General features: G+C 48.0%; 1 protein-coding gene across 5 annotated transcripts in view; it reads left to right on the forward strand.

The window, feature by feature from the left end:
* Nucleotides 1-25,682, forward strand: part of CSMD2 (CUB and Sushi multiple domains 2) — a 653,904-nt gene that overhangs the window by 624,060 nt on the left and 4,162 nt on the right. For all 5 annotated transcript variants that reach the window (XM_029572106.1, XM_029572107.1, XM_029572104.1 and 2 more), the window contains 12 exons: nucleotides 1,177-1,353; nucleotides 3,804-3,983; nucleotides 6,449-6,622; nucleotides 7,546-7,719; nucleotides 9,475-9,548; nucleotides 12,011-12,122; nucleotides 14,459-14,638; nucleotides 15,244-15,309; nucleotides 15,463-15,615; nucleotides 16,598-16,710; nucleotides 17,157-17,244; nucleotides 18,843-18,981. In XM_029572106.1, the coding sequence (XP_029427966.1) occupies nucleotides 1,177-1,353; nucleotides 3,804-3,983; nucleotides 6,449-6,622; nucleotides 7,546-7,719; nucleotides 9,475-9,548; nucleotides 12,011-12,122; nucleotides 14,459-14,638; nucleotides 15,244-15,309; nucleotides 15,463-15,615; nucleotides 16,598-16,710; nucleotides 17,157-17,244; nucleotides 18,843-18,981 (1,630 nt within the window). The remainder of the gene's footprint in view (nucleotides 1-1,176; nucleotides 1,354-3,803; nucleotides 3,984-6,448; nucleotides 6,623-7,545; nucleotides 7,720-9,474; nucleotides 9,549-12,010; nucleotides 12,123-14,458; nucleotides 14,639-15,243; nucleotides 15,310-15,462; nucleotides 15,616-16,597; nucleotides 16,711-17,156; nucleotides 17,245-18,842; nucleotides 18,982-25,682) is intronic.

A 25,682-nucleotide genomic window follows, 5' to 3' on the forward strand; every position in this document is an offset into this window, starting at 1 on the left:
AAAAGCCTTCCACCACTTACAGTATGCAGCATTCCCAGCTTACGTCTGTCCTTTCTGGCTTCATGGCTATCGCAGGTGACTGGGAGCTTTCTCTGTTGCAGCCACTGAAATCTTAGTTATTTATTTCTGTTTATGTCCTGCCAATCCAGTGGCTATAGGCAGCTTACAGAAGTTACTTGCACAAAACAGAGTGATTATCACTCAAACTCTAATATAAATAAAATCAATAATGGGACCTTCTCAAAATATCAATCGTATGCCAATCTGAAAAGATGGGTCTTCAGTATAACTTAAAAAGTGCTGGTACAATTTGTTAGCCACAGAAAGCTCCACCTTTATGATCGGCTCTAACACTGATTCTGTAGCTCTCTTTACCTGGGCTTCTATTTACATAAATGTAGCTGGGTATTAAGAAGCGTTCACACAGGCAGGTCTGCAGAAATGTAAAACAGGCAATCCCCCTATATCATGTAGGCTGGCATCCATTAGAATGAAAGCCACCGTATTAGTACTATTATTACTGTATTATGTATAAATAATATACAAGAAGCAAACAATTTTCAGAGAAAAGAATGCTCTAGCACAAGAGATCACAGTATGAGGTTCCTAGGAGGTATTCAAGAGCAAGATCAGAAAATATTTCTTAATGAATTGCATGATGGGTGCATGGAATGGGCTTCCAAGAGAAGTGATAGAAGCAATTAAAGAAAGCCTGGGATAAGCCCAGATGATTCACTGATGTGAAGAAAAGCCTGAGATGAACTGGAGTCGATGGCACTGCACCAAGAATGAAAGAGGGCAGACTAGAAGGCCCTAGAATACAGTATATATGCCATCATTCCTGTTGTAATGTAGTCAAACGAGCATCTTCAGATGCAGCACAGTGAGAATAACCCAGCTAAAAACTGCAATTATCACAACTCATAGACTAGCCGCTGACCCTACCCGCTGGTCTTTCTCAGGGACGTATCCTCCTGTCACATTGGTGAGGTATATTAGATGCCCACCGGCTTGTGTCTGCATGGAACATTCACAGATCTCAAGCTCTCAGGTTTGTCATTGCTCAGTAGGCCTTTAATCATACAGCTCCTGGCAGTTTTGTGTAATCTTCTGTGCTCACAATCAGCTTTTGTGGACAGTGTCTCGTTTTCTAACCTTACAATCTTGACTTTCCAGTTATATCTTGTGGAAACCCAGGAACTCCAAGGAATGCACGGATTGTATTTAATGACGGCTTGGTCTTCTCCAGCTCCATTACATATGAATGTCGGGAAGGCTATTACTCCACAGGACTGCTCAGCAGGCACTGCACTGTCAATGGGACCTGGACTGGGGCTTCTCCAGAGTGTACACGTAAGTGCCTGAGGTGATTCGTTCAAGGAAAGGGGGCTGGTTCTGCGCTCTTCCTGGGACCTGGGGCTTGTGTACCTTCTCTTTTCCCGAATGCAGGGAACAGCGATGGATATGTTCAATCCCAGAAAATTGTGCTTCATTCCATCTTCTCTGATAGTATTCTTTTGCTGATAAAATTTTAAAATTATTAACATTTTCATTTGTTCCCATTTGGTACACTGACATTTCACAATCCCCATAGACCTTTTCTGAGCTTGTATCTTTATTAAACCATTGTTTTGAACATTAACATCTGCAAATTGCATTATTAAAAACATCAAGAATCATCTTGGAGCCTTCATTGGCATCCATTATAAACTCTCACTATCTGAGGGCTTCGTTCCAGCATCACTTAGACCCCTTTTGAAGAAGCCTGGACTTGATCCCCTGAATTTGGCAAATTATAGACCAAGCTCCTCCCTGCCATATCTTGCATTGCAAAAGCTAACTGACTTCCTAAATGAACATCATATTTTAGACCCTTTTTCGTAAGTCATGGAGCACCGAAACCCTAGTGGTCTCTTTAGTAGATACATTCAGATTTATGCTAGTCATGCTGGATGTTTCTGCTACATTCGACACCCTATATCACCATCTTCTTTATCATTTAGAGGAGTGTGGTTTCTTGGGTGTCATCTTGAATTGGTTTAGATACTATCTTCTCAATCAGGTAAGGATGAGTAATGAGCATTCATGTTGGCATTCTGCATCCACCAGTGTCTCCCCAAGCCTCATCCTTATTGGTCACACTGTTTAATAGCTATATGGAGCCAGTTTGCAAAGTGTTAGTGGGGCTCTGTGTGGATTACAGAATGTATGCAGATGACATCCAATTTTTCACTGAAGTTCAATCCACGTGATCTGATACCATTAAGCTTGGTTTGCTCTGTCAGCCATAAAAAGATGGCTTTTTCACAATAAACTTGCTCTCAATGTCATGATGTCTGAGATTACTGTGATCCATGGCTGGGCTGGTTCCATGGTCAATTGACATTAAGAATGTTATGGTACCAATTACTTCTTGTGTGAGAAGTCTTAGTGCATGGTTAGATTCAGATCTAAAGTTTAATCAGCACATCAAATCAGTTATAAGATCTGGCTTTTACAAATTGCGGGTGATTTGTGGATTAAAATCTCTTCTTGACCATTTAGATTTTCGATCCATAGATTCTCCCCATAATTGACTATTGTAATGCTGTCTACACTGGTCTGGCAATTTTTTCTTTGAAAGCTATTCAGTTATTACAGAACTCAGCCACTCGTCTTATCTGAAGAAGGTCCAGAAGAAATCACATTATACCAGTCTTATTGACCTTCACTGGCTACCAGTCCAGAATCACATTCAATATAAAATTGCAATGCTTGTTCATTCTTTATTAAGATTTGATTCTTATCCATAGGCTAATGTCTTATTATGGATATACAATTCTACCCTCACCTTCGGTCCTTCCAGTGAGGTTTGCTAGATGTCCCTTCCACTAAGCAGGCACATCTTGTTGAAACACGACAGTGGTCGTTTCAGTGCCTGCTTCAGAACTGTGCAACACCCTTCCTGAAACTATGCATCTCAGAGAATGTTGTAAAACATTTTCAACCTTGTGGAAAACATTTTTGTGTAGACAGGCTTTTGATTGATTGGATCACATTTTTAGTATTAGTTCTTTTTGGCAAGTTATTGATCCTTACTGATTTTAACTATTTTTTATATCATTTGTTTTATGTTTTATTAATTTATGTATGTTTTACCTGTACATTGTCTAACACCTAGGCAGTAGGCGATTAATAAATCATTAATAAAAAGAGAAAGATGGACCCTTCCAGTGCACCCAATTTGAGCTCCATATACTGGGAGACTGGAGAATCTACACAAGCTGTTGAGGGATGGCAGGTCATTGTTATGTTTGTAGCATAAATTCAAATTAAGAGCTCCCAAGTGACTAATTCAGAAAAGGCCTCCAGAATGGGGTTAGAGGTCCACGTCAGAAGACCTGAGATCAGGTGTGAAGTCTACACCGTAAATCACATCTGGGGATTACAAAATGAAATCCCTCTGTATAATTTGCTGGCTCTGCCCTTCCTCCAGATCCACCCACAGAGGGTGGGGAGGGACATTTTTCAAGCAAGGATTTTACTTGGGCAGCTGCTTAGTTAATCATTTGAAAATTACTCTCTAGAACACCCTTGAAAGGCAAAAGTTAGGGAAAGTTTTTTTCAGTGGTTATTTAAAAGAGTGGCATTAACCCTTCCTGGAGATACTGGAAGCCATCCTTCTTCTAGCATCTCTGAAGCCAGAAATTGCCACCTCTACCCTCCAGCATGAAAATATTTAGTTGCTTTTTTGGGGGGGGGGCAGTACGAGTGAAGCACCTGAGAGCTGTCTGGCAGTGATTACTGCATTTTCTTTCTTTCAGTGATAAACTGTGGGGACCCCGGTATACCAGCCAATGGCATCAGATTGGGTAGCGACTTCACATACAACCGAACGGTGACATTTCAGTGTATGCCTGGCTACATCATGGAGAGCGACCGTCCATCGTCTCTAAGCTGCACTAGGGACCGCACCTGGAATGGGACCAAACCAGTCTGCAAAGGTAAGACATCCAGCTGCACGTTCCCAAAAGCACAAACACGCACGAGCTGTGAACACGACTGACTCCTTTCTGAGTGACCTCTGATGTCCCTGCTACTCACACTGAAAGAAAACAGAAGAGAATGGGGAGAGGTTGGGGTTCTCAGAGGTGAGGGGAACTTTCTTCAAACATCAACCTAATAAACGAAGGTTGACCGACGTGCCGCAAATGCGCAGTAGAGAGCAGCTCTACCGCGCATGCGAGCACGTCGGTCACAGTGTGCCTCTTAAAAATAAAAATGGCGCTGTAGGAGCGGCGGCCCGAAGACCCGGAGCGGCAGGAGCGGCGGCGGCACCGGCCCGAAGACCCGGAGCGGCGGCGGCACCGGCCCGAAGACCCGGAGCGGCGGCGGCACCGGCCCGAAGACCCGGAGCGACAGGAGCGGCGGCGGCGGCTCGAAGACCCGGAGCGGCGGCCCGAAGACCTGGAGCGGCGGCGGCCCGAAGACCCGGAGCGGCGGAGGCGGCAGCGGCGGCCCGAAGACCCGTGCAGGAGCGGCGGCGGCACCGGCCCGAAGACCCGGAGCGGCAGGAGCGGCGACCCGAAGACCCGGAGCGGCGGGAGCGGCCCGAAGACCCGTGCAGGAGCGGCGGCGGCACCAGCCCGAAGACCGGGGGCGGCGGCCGAAGACCCGGAGCGGCGGCGGCATGCGCGCGAGGGAGGGACAGACTTTCTTCCGTCCGTCTGTCCCTCCCTCGCGCGCATGCCGCCGCCGCCGCTCCGGGTCTTCGGGCCGCCACTCCGGGTCTTCGGGCCGCTCTCGCCGCTCCGGGTCTTCGGGCCGCCGCTCCGGGTCTTCGGGGGAGATCGACTGAGGGGAGGGGGGAGGGGGGAGAGAGGAGTGACTCAGGGGGGGAGGGAGGAGTGACTCAGGGGGGGAGGGAGGAGTGACTCAGGGGGGAGAGAGGAGTGACTGACTGAGGGGAGGGGGAGGGAGGAGTGACTGAGGGGAGGGGGAGGGAGGAGTGACTGAGGGGAGGGGGAGAGAGGAGTGACAGGAGGGAGGGGGGAGAGAGGAGTGACTGACTGAGGGGGGAGATAGGAGTGACTGAGGGAGGGAGGAGGGGGGAGTGACTGAGGGGAAGAGGGAGGGGAGGGGGGGAGAGAGAGGAGTGACTGAGGGGAGAGAGTGGGGGAGGTGGGAGGGAGAATGAGGGGGAAGGAAATGATCCAAAAAAAAATGTTAATGTAGCCCGTTTTAACGGGCTTAACGGCTTGTATATAATAATATGAGAGTAGGCTATGTGTTTTGAGGTCTGGGGACAATATTAAACACTTTTCTGCATTTGAAAATTGCTCTATGGCAGTTTCCCTTTCAAGTTTCCTGCAAGCTGCCTGCAGGGTTTCAAAAGTGCCTTCTTGGAGGGACTTTTCAAAGTTATGTCTGTGCGTAAAATCCTGTTTTATGCTGTAAGTGGGATTTAGATTTAATTACTCGCCCTTTCCAAATCTGAGCTCAAGGCAAGTTACAATTCAGGTACTGAAGTGATCTCCGTGCCCAACAGCCTGTAAGTTACACTTGAGGCAATGGAGGCTTGGCCGAGGTCAGACAGACATCAGGGGGAGAAGCTTCCCTCACGCTCAGCCCTGCTGCTCCCTTCCAAATGTCACATTTGCCTTATGGATATTCGCACATTAGGATACAAAATGGCCTGCCTGATCTGCAGATACAACATATGTGAGCACATTTCCCCACATTTGGGAGAGGGTCTGGATGTTTATTTTAATTTATAAGCATGCTCTTTGATTTTGAAAAGTATGAACTTACCTACCTAAGTTTGTTTTGGAAATTGGTGTAATGTCTGCAAGTTGTTATAAACGTACTCTCAGCTGTGAGGACGGTCCTGCCCAGCGTGAGATTGGCTTGTGCAGTAAGACAGTAAATGATAGCCCACCCATTATACCATGGGCATATAAATTCCCCCACCTGCCCCCAGCATGTTTTCTATCTGATCTTTCAAGCCTTTTTCTACCACTGCCCTCTCTTTCTGTCCCAAGCATGTTTGCATTCGGTCACTGGGGTCCTCTTCACCTCCGCTGGTAGGCTTGTCAAGGCATCCACTGCTCAAGGCTACGAGGCAGTGCAAGGTGGCTGTAACTTTGCAGTATCCCAGAACTAATTGCAGGGGTCCAGCAGAACATTATAGTGTGACTAATGGAAATGAAAGTGTTCTCGAGAGCACCTACATCTGGAGGAAGGCAGGCAAATGTCTTTTGATAGAAATGGACTTTGGTGGAGAGATAAATATAGCTCAGTCCTGTAGAGGGTTTGCTATTTGACAGATATCTCCATATCAGCAAGTTATGACCAATTCAGGAAGAGGCAACAAAACCAGTAATGAGAAATACTCAGGAGCCTTCCTGTCATGTTACTGGTTTCAGTCCCAGATGGTTTTTGAAATAATGCTGTCCTGTTTCCTGATTAGCTATCACCTGTAAGCCACCTCCAGTCATCCCCAATGGAAAGGTGATGGGTACAGACTTTGTCTGGGGCTCGAGTGTGAGTTACACTTGCTATGAAGGATATCAGCTCTCCCTGCCGGCTGTGCTCACCTGCGAGGGCAATGGAACCTGGTCCGGGGAACTTCCGCAGTGCTTCCGTAAGCAGAGATCTTGCCTTTTTATTATATGCAATAGGAAAAGTCAAGTATTGTAGAGTTGTACACTCTGGGGTAAATTTTCACAGGGTTACGCGTGTAACCCCCGAAAAGCTGCCCCTGCGCGCGCTGAGCCTATCTTGCATAGGCTCGGCGGCGCCTGCAAGCCCCGGGACGCGCCTATGACCCAGGGCTTTCAGAAATGGGCGTTCCCGAGTCCTCCGGCGCTGCGGCCGTGCCGGAGGTTCGCGCACTGGCAGCCCGCCAGCGCGCGTAACTTTTGAAACAAAGGTAGGCAGGGGGATTTAGTTAGGGCTGGGGGGTGGGTTAGATAGGGGAAGGTGGGGGTGGAGCGGTTGAAAAGTTCCCTCCGAGGCTGCTCCGATTTCAGGTGCGGCCTCGGAGGGAATGGAGGCAGCCTGCGCGGCTCGGCGCGCGCAAGTTGCACAATTGTGCACCCCCTTGCGCGCGCCGACCCTGGATTTTATAAAATCGGGCGCCCGCACGCAGGTTTTAATATCTGCCCCTCTGTGTGCTCTGGAGCCTCTGAATTGGCAGAAAGCCAGGGACCTGGAAATGCAAACTAACTCCTCTTGAAGAGAGCCATTAGCTGCCCTGTGTTACCTAGCCTAGTGATGGGATGGAAATACCAACAGATCTCAGAGAAAAGGCCCCCCGCACACAAATCATCATGAGCCAGGTTTCATGAGCATAAGAACTGCTGTATCTGCAAAGCACCCCTCAGTGTTGCTCTGGACTTTCAGTCCACTGCTCTTCCAAGAAACTTGTTTTTCTACTCACGTTAGCTCTAAGCGACTGAGGGCCTTCCCTGAGCTCTGGGCTGCAGTGTGGGTTTAGTGGTAAGGATGATGCATTCCTACGATTATAACTTCTGTCTCTTTCATTCCCTATGGTGGGGGTTGCAGCTGTGTTCTGTGGAGACCCTGGCATCCCTGCTCAAGGCAGGAGAGAGGACAGGGGCTTCAGCTACAGGTCATCGGTGTCGTTCTCCTGCCCTCCCCCCTTGCTGCTTGTAGGGTCTTCACGAAGGTTTTGTCAGTACGATGGGACCTGGAGCGGGACACAGCCCAGTTGTATAGGTAAGGGTAAGGAAATCTCAGTGACATCTAATCAGGGGATGCCCCAGTGGTCACAGATTTACACATTGGAAGGGTGATTTCAATGCATCCACGGGCAGGCACATAAATCCCGCTTCTCTCCAGTAAGTTGGGGAATTTTAAAAGGGGCACATTCACACCATTGCCAGTTTCACCAGTTTGTCCATTATTTCACCCAGTTAATAGCTAGGTCCTCCAAATCCCCCTGGTTTGATAGTCTGCACTCACTCCACTTACCCCAGACCCTTTAAACCTCCAAGAAACGGCTCTTTATTTTTATTTTTTAACTTACACCTCCTCCCCAGCAGAAGCAAACTTACATGGCGGAGACGCGGGGCACCCGGGCACATCTCTAGGCCACGCCCAGACCACGCCCCGCCCCTTTTTGAACACTTTTGAGATGTGCACATTGCGAGAGAGATGCGTGCATATGGGCACATCTCAAGGCCACGCCCCGCCCCTTTTTGAACACTTTTGAGATGTGCACACTGCGAGAGAGATGCATGCATATGGGCACATCTCTAGGCCCCGCCCGGACCATGCCCCGCTCCTTTTTGAACACTTTTGAGATGTGCACACTGCGAGAGAGATGCGTGCATATGGGCACATCTCTAGGCCACGCCCAGACCACGCCCCTTTTTGAACACTTTTGAGTTGTGCACACTGCGAGAGAGATGCGTGCATATGGGCACATCTCTAGGCCCCGCCCGGACCACGCCCCGCCCCTTTTTGAACACTTTTCAGATGTGCACATTGCGAGAGATACGCATGCATATGGGCAGCTTTTAAAATTCGGTGGGTGCACGCGAGCCCGACTTGTGCGCGTTTCTCCTGATTTTGGTGCTTGCTGGCTTTTTAAAATTCACCTCATGTTTTATGCACTTAATAACGTAACGTATTGCTAGAGCATTTGGTATTCGGATATATATTAGGTTTCCCAGCAAATGCATAATGTATGTAGATGATCAGAAATATAATTATTATGATCCAAATGATCTCGAGAAATTCTTGGAGGAACGTAGGAACCAGAGTAGGGGAGCGGGGACTCCAGAAAATTGCTCAGTTGGTAATGTAATGAATGAATAATCTGTATATTTCTGTCTATATAGATAGAATTGTTTTGTTTGTTAATTGGAATTGCTTTAAGGCTCCTTTACTGTTAGTAATATGGAATCAGGAAGAGAAGAAAAAATAGTTTTGTTGTACTTTAGAGAATGTTTGAAGTTGTGAATTTATTAATATTCGTGAATCCTTAAAAATTTCAATGAAAATTGAAATACAAATATGAATGGAGTTATATTATAACTAAAAATTCATAAATTAAAAAAAAAAAAAATAACATTCCCATCCTAATCGCCCACTTCCCACTCAACCCCTCCTAAAAAGCCAACAAACTGGAAAAAAGAAAGGCCTTAAAAGCAATAAAACTAAGCAAACCCTGATACCTGGGTGAGGCCTTTGTTAGCCTTTGGGAGCATCCTGCCTGGAGCACTGATGACATCAGGAGCAGTGGTAAATAGAAACCGTCATGCTCCTCTCCCACATAGAGCAGCATTTTCAGCTTTCTCCACAAATGATTGAATTGTATTCCAGGATAGGTCATTTTTATGCTTTAAACTGGCTTCTGTCCATGTCAGGTCACTGTTACATGCGTGTATCACTGACGACACGGTGGGACAGGAGAGGGGCTGCCTGCGTTTGCCTTCCTCACTGCGACTCTTTCTCATTTGTCTCCAGATCCAGCCCTCACCACCTGTGCTGACCCTGGCGTCCCGCTGTACGGCACTCAGAATAGCACCCAGGGCTACCAGGTGAGCCTTGCAGAGGCCTTTACACTGAAACAGGATGCTTGACTTCTTTTCTTGCAGTTTGCTCACTTAATAACAGTACTAAGACTTTCGGAATATCCAACAACAAAAATGCACAGAAAGTGGTGCAGAATCCTTGCCTTTGGCACAGAATGCATGAACACTGCACAAAATCTATGGCCAAACACTGCAATTCTGATTCTCTTTGTCCATAGCCACAGCAAGAGCGCTCTGCACCCATTTCTTTGTTTCATTTTGGTTTTCTTTCTTTTTAGTTTTTTTCATTTATTTAAAATATTTTTTTAAAAAAGAGTCTTAAGCCAAACCTTTCCTTCCACTGCCAGGCCATCCCCCGATCCCTCCCAGCAACCTCCCTCCCCCACCCACTGTCCACCAGAGCCTCCTACCCTCTTGTTGAAAATGTATTCATGGGGCAAGTGCAATCCCCAGTCTGCCACTGTCCGATGCCACTGCAAATAGTACCAGCCTGGCCTGGCTACCAGTGTAGTGCTCGATGCTATCCTCCCCAGCGCTACCAGTGCAGTGAAGTGCAAGGGAAAGCGCTATCCCTCCAGTGCCAGCAGTGAAGTGCAAGCGACAGCGCTATCCCTCCAGTGCTTGCAGTACAGTGCAAGGGAAAGCATCATCCTCTCCAGTACTACCAGTGCAGTGACATGCAAGGGACAGTGCTATCCCTCCAGTACTACCAGTGCAGTGATGTGAAAGGGACAGGCTATCCCTCCAGTGCTACCAGTGAAGTGCAAGGGACAGCGCTATCCCTCCAGTGCTTGCAGTACAGTGCAAGGGAAAGCATCATCCTCTCCAGTACTACCAGTGCAGTGACATGCAACGGACAGCGCTATCCCTCCAGTACTACCAGTGCAGTGATGTGAAAGGGACAGGCTATCCCTCCAGTGCTACCAGTGAAGTGCAAGGGACAGCGCTATCCCTCCAGTGCTTGCAGTACAGTGCAAGGGAAAGCATCATCCTCTCCAGTACTACCAGTGCAGTGATATGCAAGGGACAGTGCTATCCCTCCAGTACTACCAGTGCAGTGACGTGAAAGGGACAGCGCTATCCCTCCAGTGCTTGCACTGCAGTGCGAGGGAAAGCACCATCCTCTCCAGTACTACCAGTGCAGTGACATGCAAGGGACAGCGCTATCCCTCCAGTACTACCAGTGCAGTGATGTGAAAGGGACAGGCTATCCCTCTAGTGCTACCAGTGAAGTGCAAGCGACAGCGCTATCCCTCCAGTGCTTGCAGTACAGTGCAAGGGAAAGCATCATCCTCTCCAGTACTACCAGTGCAGTGACATGCAAGGGACAGCGCTATCCCTCCAGTACTACCAGTGCAGTGATGTGAAAGGGACAGGCTATCCCTCCAGTGCTACCAGTGAAGTGCAAGGGACAGCGCTATCCCTCCAGTGCTTGCAGTACAGTGCAAGGGAAAGCATCATCCTCTCCAGTACTACCAGTGCAGTGACATGCAACGGACAGCGCTATCCCTCCAGTACTACCAGTGCAGTGATGTGAAAGGGACAGGCTATCCCTCCAGTGCTACCAGTGAAGTGCAAGGGACAGCGCTATCCCTCCAGTGCTTGCAGTACAGTGCAAGGGAAAGCATCATCCTCTCCAGTACTACCAGTGCAGTGATATGCAAGGGACAGTGCTATCCCTCCAGTACTACCAGTGCAGTGACGTGAAAGGGACAGCGCTATCCCTCCAGTGCTTGCACTGCAGTGCGAGGGAAAGCACCATCCTCTCCAGTACTACCAGTGCAGTGACGTGCAAGGGACAGCGCTATCCCTCCAGTGCTACCAGTGAAGTGTAACTGTGCTAGGAAAGGTTCTATCTCTGTGTTACCAGTGCAGTACAGCACAGTGCTAGGAGAGGCAATGCAAGGGAAAGCGCTATCCCTCCACTGCTACCAGTGCAGCGTAGTGCTAGGAAAGGCATTATTGCTCCAGTGCTACTAGCAAGATGCTAGGAAAGGTGCTATCCCTCGTTACTAATGCAGTGCAGTACAAGGAAAGGCACTATCTCTCCAGTGTTATCAGTGTAGTGCAGCAAAATTCTTGGAAAGACAGGATGAGTCCAGTGCTACCAGTGCTAGAGGAGTTGCACCTCTGCAGCTATTGTTCTCCTAATGGCGAGCATACAGGTTAGAACAGAAGTACTCCCAGGTGTCTGGGTGTTCCTTCTGTTTGCTACTTATCACATCATGGATGCACACCATACAGCTGGGGAGGATCTGAGAAAGGCTGAAGAGAGGTCCTGGTGTTATGGTTTTATTCATATTTCTGTTTGAAAAACTAAAATGAAACAGAAATAAAATTAAAATGTCCTATTTTGTTTTCAATGAATGCACATCCCTAGTCAGCAAGCACTGATACTAATGCATCTTATTGAGCTGCCTTAAACCTCATGCATTACTCAAGGAGAATTTCCTCTCACCACCCAACAGGTTGGAAGTCTTGTGTTTTACAAGTGCCAGAAAGGTTATCTTCTGCAGGGATCAACGACGAGGACCTGCCTGCAGAACCTGACCTGGAGTGGACTGCAGCCTGACTGTGTTCGTAAGTGGCACAGCACATGAAAGACAGTCTCTTGGGCTTTAGAGAAACGAATCCTTCAGCCCTTGGGCACAAGTAAAGATTCCTAAATATAGCCCCATCAATCCTCAGGCAGACCTGTCTGCCGCTGAGATGAGGACCCTGTCTGCAGTCCTTCATCCATGAATAGGATTTCTCTCTAAACTTTTAAATGGGTTTCTGAACACAGATTGATTGAACAGGACGGAAAGAGATAGAAAGTCCCTTGTGTTTCTTTTAAGCTGTTTACTTGCCTCCTTTTATTCCTATATAAACCTTTGTGAGATTTGAAATTTCCCTTCCCTAAAGTGCCGGATCACTTCTCTTATTTTGCCTTATTAAAATGTCACATAGTCTTTTGCATGGTATCAGCGGGGATGGAAAAAGAGGGGGGAATTAGTTACTGCACAGTGCAATATGAGGGCAAATAAAGACTGAAAGGCTCATCCCCACCTAGCCCTCAGCTTTACCTCATTCCCCCATCACAATTAAAGATCTGCTGTGCCTTTGCCCCTCACCTCCCTAACACTGAGAATCATAAGAACATAAGAAATGCTGTACTGGGTCAGACCAAAACCCCATCAAGCCCAAGATCCAGGTCACCACTACCCAATAGCATCTGACAATGGCCAAAGCAGGTCAACACTACCCAATAGCATCTGACAATGGCCAAAGCAGGTCACCACTACCCAATAGCATCTGACAATGGCCAATGCAGGTCACCACTACCCAATAGCATCTGACAATGGCCAAAGCAGGTCACCACTACCCAATAGCATCTGACAATGGCCATTGCAGGTCACCACTACCCAATAGCATCTGACAATGGCCATTGCAGGTCACCACTACCCAATAGCCAAACCAAGAATAAGCAGCGGCTACCCCAAGCCTACAAGGCTAATAATGGCTTAAGGACCTTTTATCCAGGAACTTGTTTAAACCCAGCTATACTAAGTGCTTTCACCACATCCTCCAGCAACAAATTCCAAAGTTTAGTTGTGCGTTGATTAAAAAAAATACTTTCTTCAACATGTTTTAAGTGTGCTAGGGGAAGTCCTGGTGAATAACCACGCCCTGCTTACCCAATCCATCCCCACTCGTGACTCTCTCATGTCCCCTCAACCATCTCTTCTTCAGGCTGACCTGTAAGGCCTTCCTTTATCACTTTGCTCATCTCTCTCTATACCTTTTCTAGTTCTGCTATAAAAATTGCACACAGTACTTAAGGTGTGGTTGTACCATGGACTGATACAGAGGCATTATGACATCCTGTGGTTTATTTTCCAACCCTTTCCTTGTAATACCTAATATTCTATTTGCTTTTTTGTCCACCGCTGTACACTGGGCTGACAATTTCAAAGTTTTGTCCACAATTGATTCCAAGATCTTTTTCCTGGGTGGTGATGTACCTAGAGTTTGGATGATTCTTCTCAATGTGCATAATTTTGCAGTTGCTGACATTAAATTGCATCTGCCATTTAGACACCCAATTCCCCAGTCTCACAAGATCCTCTTGCAATTCCTTATGACTGGCTCACAATCTAACAAATTTGAATAATTTTGTGTCATCTGTAAATCTGATCACCTCAATCTTCATTCCCTTTTCCAAACCATTTACAAATATAACAAAGAGCACAGCTCCCAGTATAGATCCCTGGGCACATCACTATTTACCTTCCTCCAGAGAGAAATGACCATTTAGTTCTCTGTGTGGGTACTTGTGACCTGGATTGGTCTGACCCAGTATGGCAGATCTTATGCTCTTTTGTTATATCCTTTAGCCAGTTTGCAGTGGCTCCTAACCCATAACTTTTTAATTTAGTCAAGAGTCTATCATAAGGGACATTGTCAAATAACTTCTGAAAATCCAGATAGACTGAGTCACCCTTGTCAACATGATTGTTTAGCTCTTCATAAAAATCTAACCGATCCTCTGTGCTTGTCCCATGTTTTCTTCAGTTCCATTCATCTTTTCCTTTACCACCTTCACTGAAGGTTCTTCCACTTCTATGAAGAAATATTGCCTTATGTTACCCTTCTGAGCTTCAAACAATGACCCCTGTTCTAAAATGTCCTTTTAAGTAAAAAATGCTTGCTTGTAGACGTGAGAAACTTTATTTACTGATAATGTACAAACTAGAGTTCTAAACTCTGAGATTCCTGCAGATGTGGCTGAGGTGTGCATCACTCCTCCCTTTCTTGGCATGCTCAGTTCCCTTGGCTTTCACTGGAGTGCTACACTTGCTGTATATCCATGTCCTGCTTTCCAAACCTTGTGTTTAGTACACCACGTCCTCTTTGTGTTATGCTTCTTTTACAAGCTCACCACTGCAAGCAGCCAGAAACTCCACTCCATGCCAATGTGGAGGCCCTAGACCTTCCATCACTGGGATACACCTTGATTTACTCCTGCCAACCAAGCTTCTACCTGACTGGAGGATCTGAGCACAGGACCTGCAGAGCAGATGGAAGCTGGACAGGGAAGCCACCCATCTGCCTTGGTGAGTATGAGAGATGACTGCCACAAGACATAGGTCCATAGTAACATGAGGGGGCAATATTCAACTGCTGACTGGCTCCTCTAGTTAGCCGGATAACCATAGCCAGCCAGTTAGCAGCATGTATTCGGTGGCGCAGTTGCTTTCTTAAAATTGGCCAGTTATGTATAACCGGCTAATTTTAGGACAGCTCTACGGCTTGACCAGATAGCTGCATAAGTTAACCGGCTAACTCCGCTCCTCCCCGGAATGCCTCCTGCCCGCTCCTGGTATGCCCCTGACTTATCCGGTTACATTCTTACCCGGATAAGTCATTTAGATGTATAATTATTCCATTATCCATCTGAATGGTGTCTGAATATGTACCTGCTCCTGTTTGACCACACCCTCACCTACCTGACAGGTATCTCATTTCTAGCTCAGAATGATTTTGTGGGTTACATTCTTCCTTGGGAAGTGCAGGAGAAGAGGCCTATGAGGGAAGGTCACACTCTTCAATTAATGGCATTGCTTTATTTCAGATGTACCCATTACCAAGCAAGCACGTTATGACATTTTTCACTTCCCTGTAATATCAGTTTGCTCTTATTTTTAATTTTTTTTCACAGATGACATACGGCCAAGCGGAAGACCAATCGGCCCAATCAAGGAGCCGCCCAATGCAAAGCTGGCAGGTAACTCTCCTCTGCAGCACAAACCCGAGAAGCCAAATCATTTGCAACTGCATTTAAAGAGCTGGCTTTCAGTTAAAGGACCTCAGTATTAAACAGCAGCTTACAAGAGGGTTGCAGCTCATCTCTGAATCCTTCTGTCACTTTCACCTGCAGATGTGTTTTCCAGGAACTCCTTGTGGAAAGGCTCCTACGAGTACCTGGGAAAGAAACAGCTGGCCATGCTCACTGTAACCAGCTTTGATGCCTCCAGCAGTAAAGTCAGTGCCACCCTGAGAGACCACAGCGGAGTGGAGCTACAGCTGTCGGGTAAGGGAGAATGCGGCGCTGTGCCGTGGGGAGCTGTCCGCTTCCTGGTGCCCCAGGTGCTAGGAACCCCTCCAGTGGTGAGATGTGAGACTCTCCAGCAGGTCACCTTATTCTCTTGTTAGACACTGACAGTGCAGTTTTGGGAAACTATAAAGAAGGCTTCTGCAGTTGTAAAATGGCTTCTAGATACTGATGACTGAGTGATCATGAGCCTTGTCGAGTGGGCAGAAAAATGTCATTCTCTCAGACACTTCAAGTGCAAGAATAATTGGATTATTCCACTACAGCGAATGGAGGAACTTCTTCCCATGAAACAACTGAAAGTTAAAAAAATGTTTAAAGAAGCATTTATAGTTAATAAAGCATCTAGAGATGTAAAATTCCCACACCTGTTAATGCCTCTCCTCCCTTTGTATGTGCCACGGGTCCTTGCACTCAGTGTACCTGTGGTCACTGAGTTTCACGTCTATCACACCAAATTATGTCAATGGTGACCCTCGCATAGTCACGCACGGTGTTCAAATGGGCAGCCACACCTAACTCTTCTCCTCACCGTGGAGCCTGCAGCGACAGAAACATTCAAATATCTGTCAGGCTTCAAGCAATCCAGTACAAGAAGGTGGCGTTTTACATAGGAAAGGGTGGGACAGTGACCTGATACAGAGCCTGTGGGGATGCAATAGTCAGGAGCGACTGGGTGGGCCGAGCACAGCGCTGTGGCTATTCACAGATGGTTGATTATCCCCTGGATGTGCCCGGCTGTATATTTATTCTATTGTAAAACCATTATGTGCTTTGGGAGTGAGTTCAGCTTTGGGCAGAAAATTAATTGCTGCCCAAGTCTCCTCTTTAAGTGGAAAATCATTCCAGTTTTTTCAAACATGAGTGAACATAAAGCAGCGAGCAGCAAGTTCTGTTCTGACCACTGCCGCAGTAAGAAATGAACACGGACAAACAATAAACAACACTTATAATGTTTCAGGGCTTTACAAGAAGGAAGAGGCGCATCTACTCCTGCAGGTGAATCAGATCCGAGGACCCGTGGAGATATTTGTCAACAAGTTTAAAATTGACAACTGGGCCCTGGATGGGCATGTAAGTAACTCATCATAAAAAGGCAGTTTGTCTGTAATGCAACGGGAGGGCTGAGTGGGATGGTAAGGGGCTACAGAGAAATGACATGCACGTCCCATCTAACGGCAGCACAACACTACCCTCACGGCTGACGCCGGTGATGCAAAGGCTGCCATGAGCAGGGAACAGCTTCACTGGTAGATCCTCAGTTTATATTCCCTGCCGACATCAGGCATCCCAAAGCAGGGAGACTGATCCCAGTACTGCATGTGATGCTTATGTATCTGTGTGGTTCGTGTTTCATTACTGTAAGTGTTAGTGTTGTTGAGGAAATTGTTTATTTAGCTGCCGTTTTCAGCTGGGATGGGGACACTGAAGCACTGCTGCAGTGTCATGCGATTGGGATGATGCCACTTAACGACTAAGGTGCGCTCTGTGCGTAAACTGATCCCCAACGTTTGATGCAGGTCTCCTCCGAAGCACTGAGCAACACTTTCACGTACCAGGGCTTTGTGCGTGGAAAAGGATTTGGCCAGTTTGGACTGCAGAGACTTGGTAAGGACTTCTTCGCCTGACGTAGAATGAGGGGGAGCTCTGCATTAAAGTCTAGCTGGGCAAGGTTACAGCTCTATGCTCTAAGTGGGATTGGGAGTTGGAATGAATTACTCGCCCTTTCCAAATCTGAGCGCAAGGCAAGTTACAATTCAGGTACTGTAGTGATCTCCGTGCCCAACAGCCTGTAAGTTACACTTGAGGCAATGGAGAAGCTTCCCTCAGGCTCAGCCCTGCTGCTCCCTTCCAAATGTCACATTTCTCTTATGGATGTTGTCCTGTGGCACTTTCTAATTTAAAATCCAGCACATCTCCATATAAATCCATGTGAATATTTCTTACCATCTTTACAGGCAGTGCTGTTGCATTGTTTATACGCAGTGGGGTATAAACTGCCTGGCACCACGGCTTAGTAACTGGAACCTGCTGCTATAACCTTTTTGTCCTGGTGTAACTTTTCACTCCAGGTTTAGTTCTTACCGTCCAACCTTTAAGCTGCCAAGCCTGCCACTCTAGTGACTGCGGTGATGCTCTCCATGTGGTGCCCCACCTTGTGTGAATTCTTTACTCAAAAAGGCAGATAAGAAAGTCCAAATCCTGTATATTAATAAACAGAGGGCTACGTACTTACAGTGAAACATTATGAAATTCATGACATCTGAATTCTTCCTATTGCAAAGCAGCTTCAGGCCAATGCAGTAAAGTGCGCGTAAAAAACATGCATCCAAACGTATATTCACCTCTCTTGGGCACTCAGTGCAACAGGCAAATTAGCCACCACTCTAAAAAGGACACGCTAGGGACAAATTGTGCATCCCTGGCATCAGGCGCCGTTTTCCTAACCTGAGCACCATCAAGTTGTTTTTTTTTCCATGTTGCTGCTTTCTGTGGTTCCTCCTACTTAGTATTGCAATGATATTAAGTTGGAGAAACCACAGAAAAGCAGTATTTTCTGCTTTTCTGTTCAGTTTTTGGGGTTCCTCAAGACTTAACACCAGCTTTGGGGCTGACGTTAATTTTTGAGGGTTAAAATGTGTGCATCAGGCGCATGGTTTGTTTTTTTTTACATCAGGGGTACTAGCTAATAGCCTCATCAACATGGCATTTACATGTGCTGAGCACTATTTGCTATGCCCCAGTTTGGATGCGTGTTTTGGCTGCACTGATCCCCTTATTGCATCAGGCATTACGGACGTGTGTTAATCTGTGTGCTAGCTGAGCACACGATATTGCATCAGCCTGCTAGAGAGGTATCTAGCACCTGATCAGACTATAATAGAAGTTGGTCTTCAGACCTGAGTATGGCTATATGGCAGGGGTGACCAACTCAGGTCCTCAAGAGCCACTAATAGGCCAGATTTTCAGGATATCCACAATGAATATGCATGAATAGATTTGCATACAATGGAGGAAGTGCATGCAAATGTCTCTCATGCACATCCATTATGGATATCCTGAAAACTAGACCTGTTTGTGGTTCTTGAGGACCGGAGTTGGCCACCCCTGCTATATGGACTCATGCCAAGCACAAAGGGTCAGCAGTGCTTTGAAGTTAAAAGGATCTTTCCATGATACTGAGATGTGGTATTGCTCTTTGCCAGATCTCAAACTGCCTGATAATGAAACAGACCCGACAGGGCATCATTTTGCATCCAACAGCAGTTCAGTGGCCGCTGCCATTCTTGTGCCATTCATCGCCCTGATGATCGCTGGCTTCGTGCTTTATCTCTACAAACATAGGTAGGTCCATTAAAGCAATGAAAAGCTATGACTAGACTGACCCTCAGGGTAAAAAGACATTTATAAATGTAAAGCTTACCAGAAGAGGGTTTAAGATTTCTGCTCATCTTTTCTTTGCATTGTGATAAAGCAGAGTTGCTTACCTGTAACAGGTTCTCCAAGGTCAAGCAGGATGTTAGTCCTCACACATGGGTGACATCATCAGATGGAACCTGGCATGGAAAACTTACACCAGACCCACTGAGCATGCCCAGCATTGCCGCTAACCACACATCCAAGCAGGGTCCTTCTTCAGTCTTATAATATAGAGTTCACGAAAAATAAAATAACAAACCAAAAGAAACCCAACTCCGCAGGGTGGCAGGTGGGTTTCCTGAGGACTAAGATCCTGCTGTCCTTGGAGAACACCTGTTACAGGTAAGCAACTCTGCTTTCTCCAAGGTCAAGCAGGATGGTAGTCCTCACAGATGGGTGATTATGTAGCTACAGGCTGCTACCAACATAGGCAACATAGAACAGGTGCCAACCTGAGCAACTAGAGCTGCTACAACTGGGGGAGCAAGCCTGCACCCAAGGAAAAGGCCCAAGGCACAAAGAATTGGGTTTTCATGGCTGAAAAAGATTACGGAAGACCGACTGACCAAAATGACTGTCACGTGTTCCATCTTTGTCCAGACAATAAAGAGAGGCAAACGTGTGGAGGGAACTCTAGATTGCCACCCTGCATATCTTGTGAATGGGGACGGCATGAAAGTAAGCCACCAAAACAGAAATGGCCCGAATGGAATGAGCTTGATGCAACCTTCAAGCTGCAGGCTCGCTTGAGCATAGCAAAAGGAAATACAATCTGCTAGCCAATGGGATAAGATCTGCTTAGATACTGCAACTCCCAACCTGTTTTTGTCAAAGGAGACAAAAAGCTGAGTGGACAGGTAGTGAGGTACCATTCGTTCAAGGTAAAAGGCCAGGGCCCTTTTACAATCCAGAGTATGCCATGCACGTTCACCGTAGTGGGCAAGCGGCCTTGGAAAAAAGGATGGCAACACAATGGACTGATTGAGATGGAATTCCGTAACGATCTTTGGAAGGAACTTCAGATGCAAGACCATCTTATCATGACAAAACTTTGTATAAGGGGGGTACGACACCAGAGGCTGCAGCTCACTGAACCTGCGCGCTGAAGTAACCACCACAAAGAAGATGACCTTCCAAGATAGGTACTTCAGATCGCAAGACTGCAGGGGCTCAAATGGAGCCTTCAGGAGCTGGGACAGGACTACACTGAGGTCCCAGGAGACCGTTGGGGACCGAGTAGGAGGCTTAAGTTGCAACAAGCCTCACATGAACTGCCCCACGAGTGGGTGGGTGGAAATAGAAGTATCATCTTTCCCCTGATGGTATGCTCCAATGGCACTAAGGTGAACCCTCACTGAAGTTGTTCGCAAGCCTGACTCAGAGAGGTGCAACAAGTAGTCCAAAAGCTACGGTGGGGAACAAAAGAAGGGATCTAGACTGCAGCCAACACACCAAACTGAAAACCTCTTCCACTTGAGATTGTAAGATCTTCTCATGGAAGGTTTCCTGGACTCCAAGAGGACTCGAGACACACCTTCCGAAAGGCCGAGTGCCTGTACAGTCACCCGGTCAACATCCAAGCCGTGAGGGACAAGCCTTGGAGGTTGGGATGGCGAAGCCTGCCCTGGTCCTGAGAGATCAGGTCTGGAGCAGTCCCCAGCCAGATCGGAGGGTGCGAGGCCAGCTCCCGAAGAAGAGGGAACCAGACCTGGCAAGGCCAAAAGAGTGAAACCATTGTCCTGTTGGAGATTTTGGAGTGTTTTCGAAGGGGAGGACAAGCATACAGTAGACTGGTGCCCCAGTGACATGAAAAAGCATCCGACACCGATTCCCTGTCCGCCCGTCCCAGTGAGCAGAATCAATATACCTTCTTGTTCTCTGGGGAAGCAAACAGATCTATGTCTGGGGTCCCCCATAGGCGAAAGATGTGGTTCGCTACCTCTTGATTCAATGACCACTTGTGGGGTTGGAAGGTCCGACTCAGAGTCCTCCGTCCCAGGGAAATAAACGGCCTGGAGGAAGATGCCGTTCTCGAGGGCCCGTGACCAGATCTGGACTGCCTCTTGGCAGAGGAGGTATGACCCTGTTCCTCCTTGCTTGCCACCTGATTGTCAGTCTGAACCAGGACCACTTTGTTGTATAGGTAATCCCTGAACACATTTAGGGCATAACGGATCGCCCATAACTCTAGGAAATTTATCTGGAAATACCTCTCCTGCAGGGTCCAAAGGCTTTGAGTGTGGAGATCTGCAACATGGGCCCCCAACCCGTGTGAGACGCATCTGTGGTGAGGACGATCTGGGGCTGCGGGCCTCAGAAGGGCATTCCTTGCTCCAGATTAGATAGGCTTTCCCACCACACGAGGGACTGTCAGAGGGGAGTGGTGATCACACCACTGGGAATGTAACAGCCACTGCGCTCTGCGCATGTGAAGCTGAGCGATTGGAGTGACATGCACCATTGCCACTATATGACCCAGAAGCCTCAGAAACTAGTGCGCCGAGACATGGGAGCACCCAGAGACTACTCGAGCAAGGGTCTCTATCCTGCCTCGAGGCAGAGAGGCTCTCTTCTGGAGAGTGTCCAGTCTGGCCCCAATGAAATCTAGTTGAAGTGATGACTGGAGATGTGATTTTGGATAGTTGATCAGAAATCCCAGATTTTACAAGGCCTGTATGGTGGTCTGTAGGGAACGTAGTGCTCCCTGTCTGGAGTCACTCTTGATAAGCCAGTCATTGAGGTAAGGGAAGACATGTACTCCTTGCCTTCGAAGATAGGCCCCCACTACCGCCAGGCACTTGATGAAGACGTGGGGTGCTGAAGTGAGGCCGAAAGACAGTAAGTGATACTGGTACTGCTTTTCCTCTACCAGGAACCATAGCTACTTCTGATCTGCCGGTGAAATAGGGATATGGGCGTACGTGTCTTTGAGATCGAGGGAGCAGAGCCAGTACCTAGCTTTGAGGAGGTGGATTAAAGTGCCTAACGAGACCATCTTGAACTTTTCTCTAACAAAAAACCGGTTTAACACCCTGAGGTCCAGAATGGGGCAACGGCCACCAGTTTTCTTGGGAATCAGGAAATACTTGGAGTAGAACTCATCCCCCCATTGGCATGATGGGACTGGTTCGACTGCTTGAGCCATTAAGAGGGCGGAAAGCTATAGTTGGAGTATCTGCTGATTCTCTACTCCTCTCCACTGGAGAACATGGGGGAGAATGGGTTGGAGTTTGTTAGAAATGCAATCAATACCCCTGCCTCACAATGGACATGACCCAGAAGTCCAAGGTAACTGATGTCCATCATTCTGCAATAGCTGTAGGAGGCCCCCACTGGGGGGTTGGCACCCTGGGGCAGGGCTAGCTGGCTCAAACCACCTGGCTTCCAGTCAAAATCCTGTGACAGGGTTTTGCAGTGGGGCAGGAGTCAGATGGGGCGTATGAGGTTGCTGTGCCCTCTGTCTTGCTGGTGCCTGCTGAGGTCTCGATCTAGAGGCCGGCGGGTAGTACTTGCATGGCCGGTAAAAAGGCCGTCTTGGATATTGCCTGGGATGCTTTTTGCTGGAGGGCTGAGTGTCCGAAGTGCTGGATGACAACTGTTTCATGATAGTCCTTCAGCTGGGCAACCGCCTTTTTAATCTTGTCCCCTGTACAGGGCAGATCTGCTAGACAGTTTTGCACCTTGGGGCGCAGGTCGGAGGTGCTTAGCCAAGCCATGCGATGAACCCCAATGCCTGCTGCGGCAACTCTCATGACTGTCTCAAACACATTGTACGCAGAGCTGACCTTGTGCTTATCACAGTCCAGGCCCTGCTGAACTATTTTCTGGAAGTCCTCCTGAAATTGTTGCGGGAGGTGTTCCCCCAACTCTTGGGCTTATTTCCAGAGGTTTCTGGAGTACTGCCCCATATAGGGTTGATAACAAGAAATCCTGGCTGCTAACATTGAGCCCTGGAACACCCTGCATCTGAGAGCGTCCAGAGCTCTGTGCTCCTGGCCCGGCGGGGGGCAAGGCAAGAGCCCAAAGTCTCTTTGCCTTCTTTAGGGTCGATTCTATCACCACTCACTGGTGAGGAAGCTGACTGCATTCAAACCCGGTTGTAGACTGCGTCTGTCTTCTGGTTCACAGGAGGAATGGAGTTGGGATGTTCCCAGAGTCGAATGTCTAGCTTCTTAAAGATGTCATGTACTGGAACAGCCACCACTTCTTTAGGAGCATCAAGAAATTGCAGGATCTCCAATATCTTGTGACGAGAATCCTGTTCTGTTAATAACTGGAAAGGCACAGACTCCGCCATGGCCTTAACAAAACTAGCAAAAGAAAGATCCTCTAGAGGGGATTTCTGCCTCTCCTGCTGTGGAGAGCGCTCCGAAAGCAAATCTTCTGATTCTTCAGTGAAGGAATAAGATGCCTCTCCTTCCCAGGGATCATAGGGGGCTTCCCCCTTGCTTTGAATGTCCAAAGATGCAGGGGGGGGGGTGTGGAACTCACACCGGCACCCTGAGCCTCGATCCAGAGGGCCACAGGGGCAACAACGGAACCGAAGTCGGAACAGAGAGCACCAGTGGAATCCGGGGTCACATGGGCACCAATGGATCCATTGGCCTTGGGAGTGCCAGGGACTTCAATAGCACCGAGGGCATTGCCAGGAGTGCGAGAGTTGCCGGGGTGCCATGCACAGTCGAGGCGCCATTGATCCCGATGGACCTTCCTCCTCCAAGGAGTCGCTCACCGAGATGAGGACTGGTGGCTGCGATGCTCCCTTAGATAGCGAAGGGGTTTGGGACATCAGAGCTGGCTGCGTCAGTAAGACACCGAGCAGCAGGTCCAGCCACTCCAAGATAGGTGCAAGCATCAATGGAGTCTGCTCTTGCAGTGGAGGCGCGTCTAGAAATCCTCCTCAAAAGCTGCCTAGGATAGAACAGCTTGAGGAGGAAGAGGCAGTGGTATCAGATCAACCCTGGATTCACAGGGAGGAATCGAACCTTCCTCTGGGATCGGTGGGGACCACCATGAGTCCTCGGGAGGACCAGAGGGTAGCATCTCCTTCACACGAGACCGCTTCGGGGGAGGCACTGACGCGGTCGATGCCTTCCTGTGGTCTAACTTCGGTGTAGGTGTTTCCTAGACATTTCTCACTTCTCACCTCGGTCCTTCTCTGGGACCAATGGCAACAGAAAGGAATCCGACCTGATCGTGAGGATATTGACCTTGCTCGGATCCTTGCCCCTATTTCGGGATCAAGGATCGGTAGTGGAGAGGACTCCGAGAGGGGTCAATACCGAGACTCCCTTTCCTTGTGGTGTAAAAGTCCCGGACTCTGACAATGGATCCAATTTGTTGACGCTGAACAGCTTTTCCATTCTGCTAAATGCGCCCAATGGCCCTTGTGGTCATCTGAGCACAAAGATCGCAACCTTGGACATCGGAAAATGCCCCCAGGCAGAAGACACAGATCTCGTGGGGGTCTGTGATGGACATGGTCCAGGGGCACTGGGTGCATCGGTGAAAGCTGGATGCCATATCGGAAAGAACACGGCTTGCGGTCGATGGTCGGCGGCCACCGGGAGGCAACACCATTGGTAACCAAATGCGAAGTACCAGAAAAACTTACCGAGAGAGATGAGGAAAAAAAACCCTGAAAACGCAGAGGAACTGGCAGAACACGGGAAGGAAGGAAAAAACCCTGAAAACGCAGAGGGACCCGGCGGAACGCGGGAAGGAAGAAAAATTAAATGTGATTTCTCACAGAAAAAGCAAGCTCCATGGCCGCAAGGCTTCAGCTTCGTGGATAAAGAGAGGCAGAAGAGGGACCCCACGTGGATGTGTGGTTAGTGGCATGATGGGCATGCTCAGTGTGTCTGTCAAAGTTTCCTTTGACAGACACACTGACATCGTCACATGGGCTCCATCTGACGATGTCACCCATGTGTGAGAACTACCATCCTGCTTCTCCTTGGAGAAAGCGGAATCCAAGACACACAAAAAAAAGTGCACCTATAATGCACATCACCACACTAAGCACATGGCCTCAGTTCTGACTAACAAAGCCTCTAATACTGAGAGCCCCAAGGTATATTGCTTGCTTACACTATATTATTGTTCTGCCTGCACATCCAATACCAGTTACAAACGTACACATGTGCAGAGCTGTGCAGAGGACCCAGCTTCAGGTCCTGGATGAGGTCAGCTGGGGATACTGGGAAGGCAGTGGTGGTTATTAACAATGGCAACAGTCAGTGGCCAAATTCAGAGCCCATGATACAGAGTTCCAGAAGGAGCTCTGGTGCATAACTTCTGACTACAAGGAATGATGGGAGGATAGGTCCTGTTAAAACAGGGGAACAATGAAGGACCCTGGTATCAAGATCCCAGCACTGGTTCCAATTAAGGAGAAAGGCAGAACTACCCGTCCCAACTCCCACATCCCAAAAAGAAACATTCACACATGCACTAGGACTGGACCTGCCAAAACACAGAAGGGGGTTGTTACTGGGAGAGCTGATGAAGAACATCCCTGCCCTGTCCTGGTGACCCCACAGCCAGCCAGGTTTTTAGGACACCTACAATGAGAATGCATGAGAGAAATCTGCATTCCTTGCAAATTTATTTATTTATTTCTATAC

This window comes from Rhinatrema bivittatum, chromosome 11, assembly GCF_901001135.1.
Source record: "Rhinatrema bivittatum chromosome 11, aRhiBiv1.1, whole genome shotgun sequence".
In the NCBI taxonomy this organism is placed as follows: domain Eukaryota; kingdom Metazoa; phylum Chordata; class Amphibia; order Gymnophiona; family Rhinatrematidae; genus Rhinatrema; species Rhinatrema bivittatum.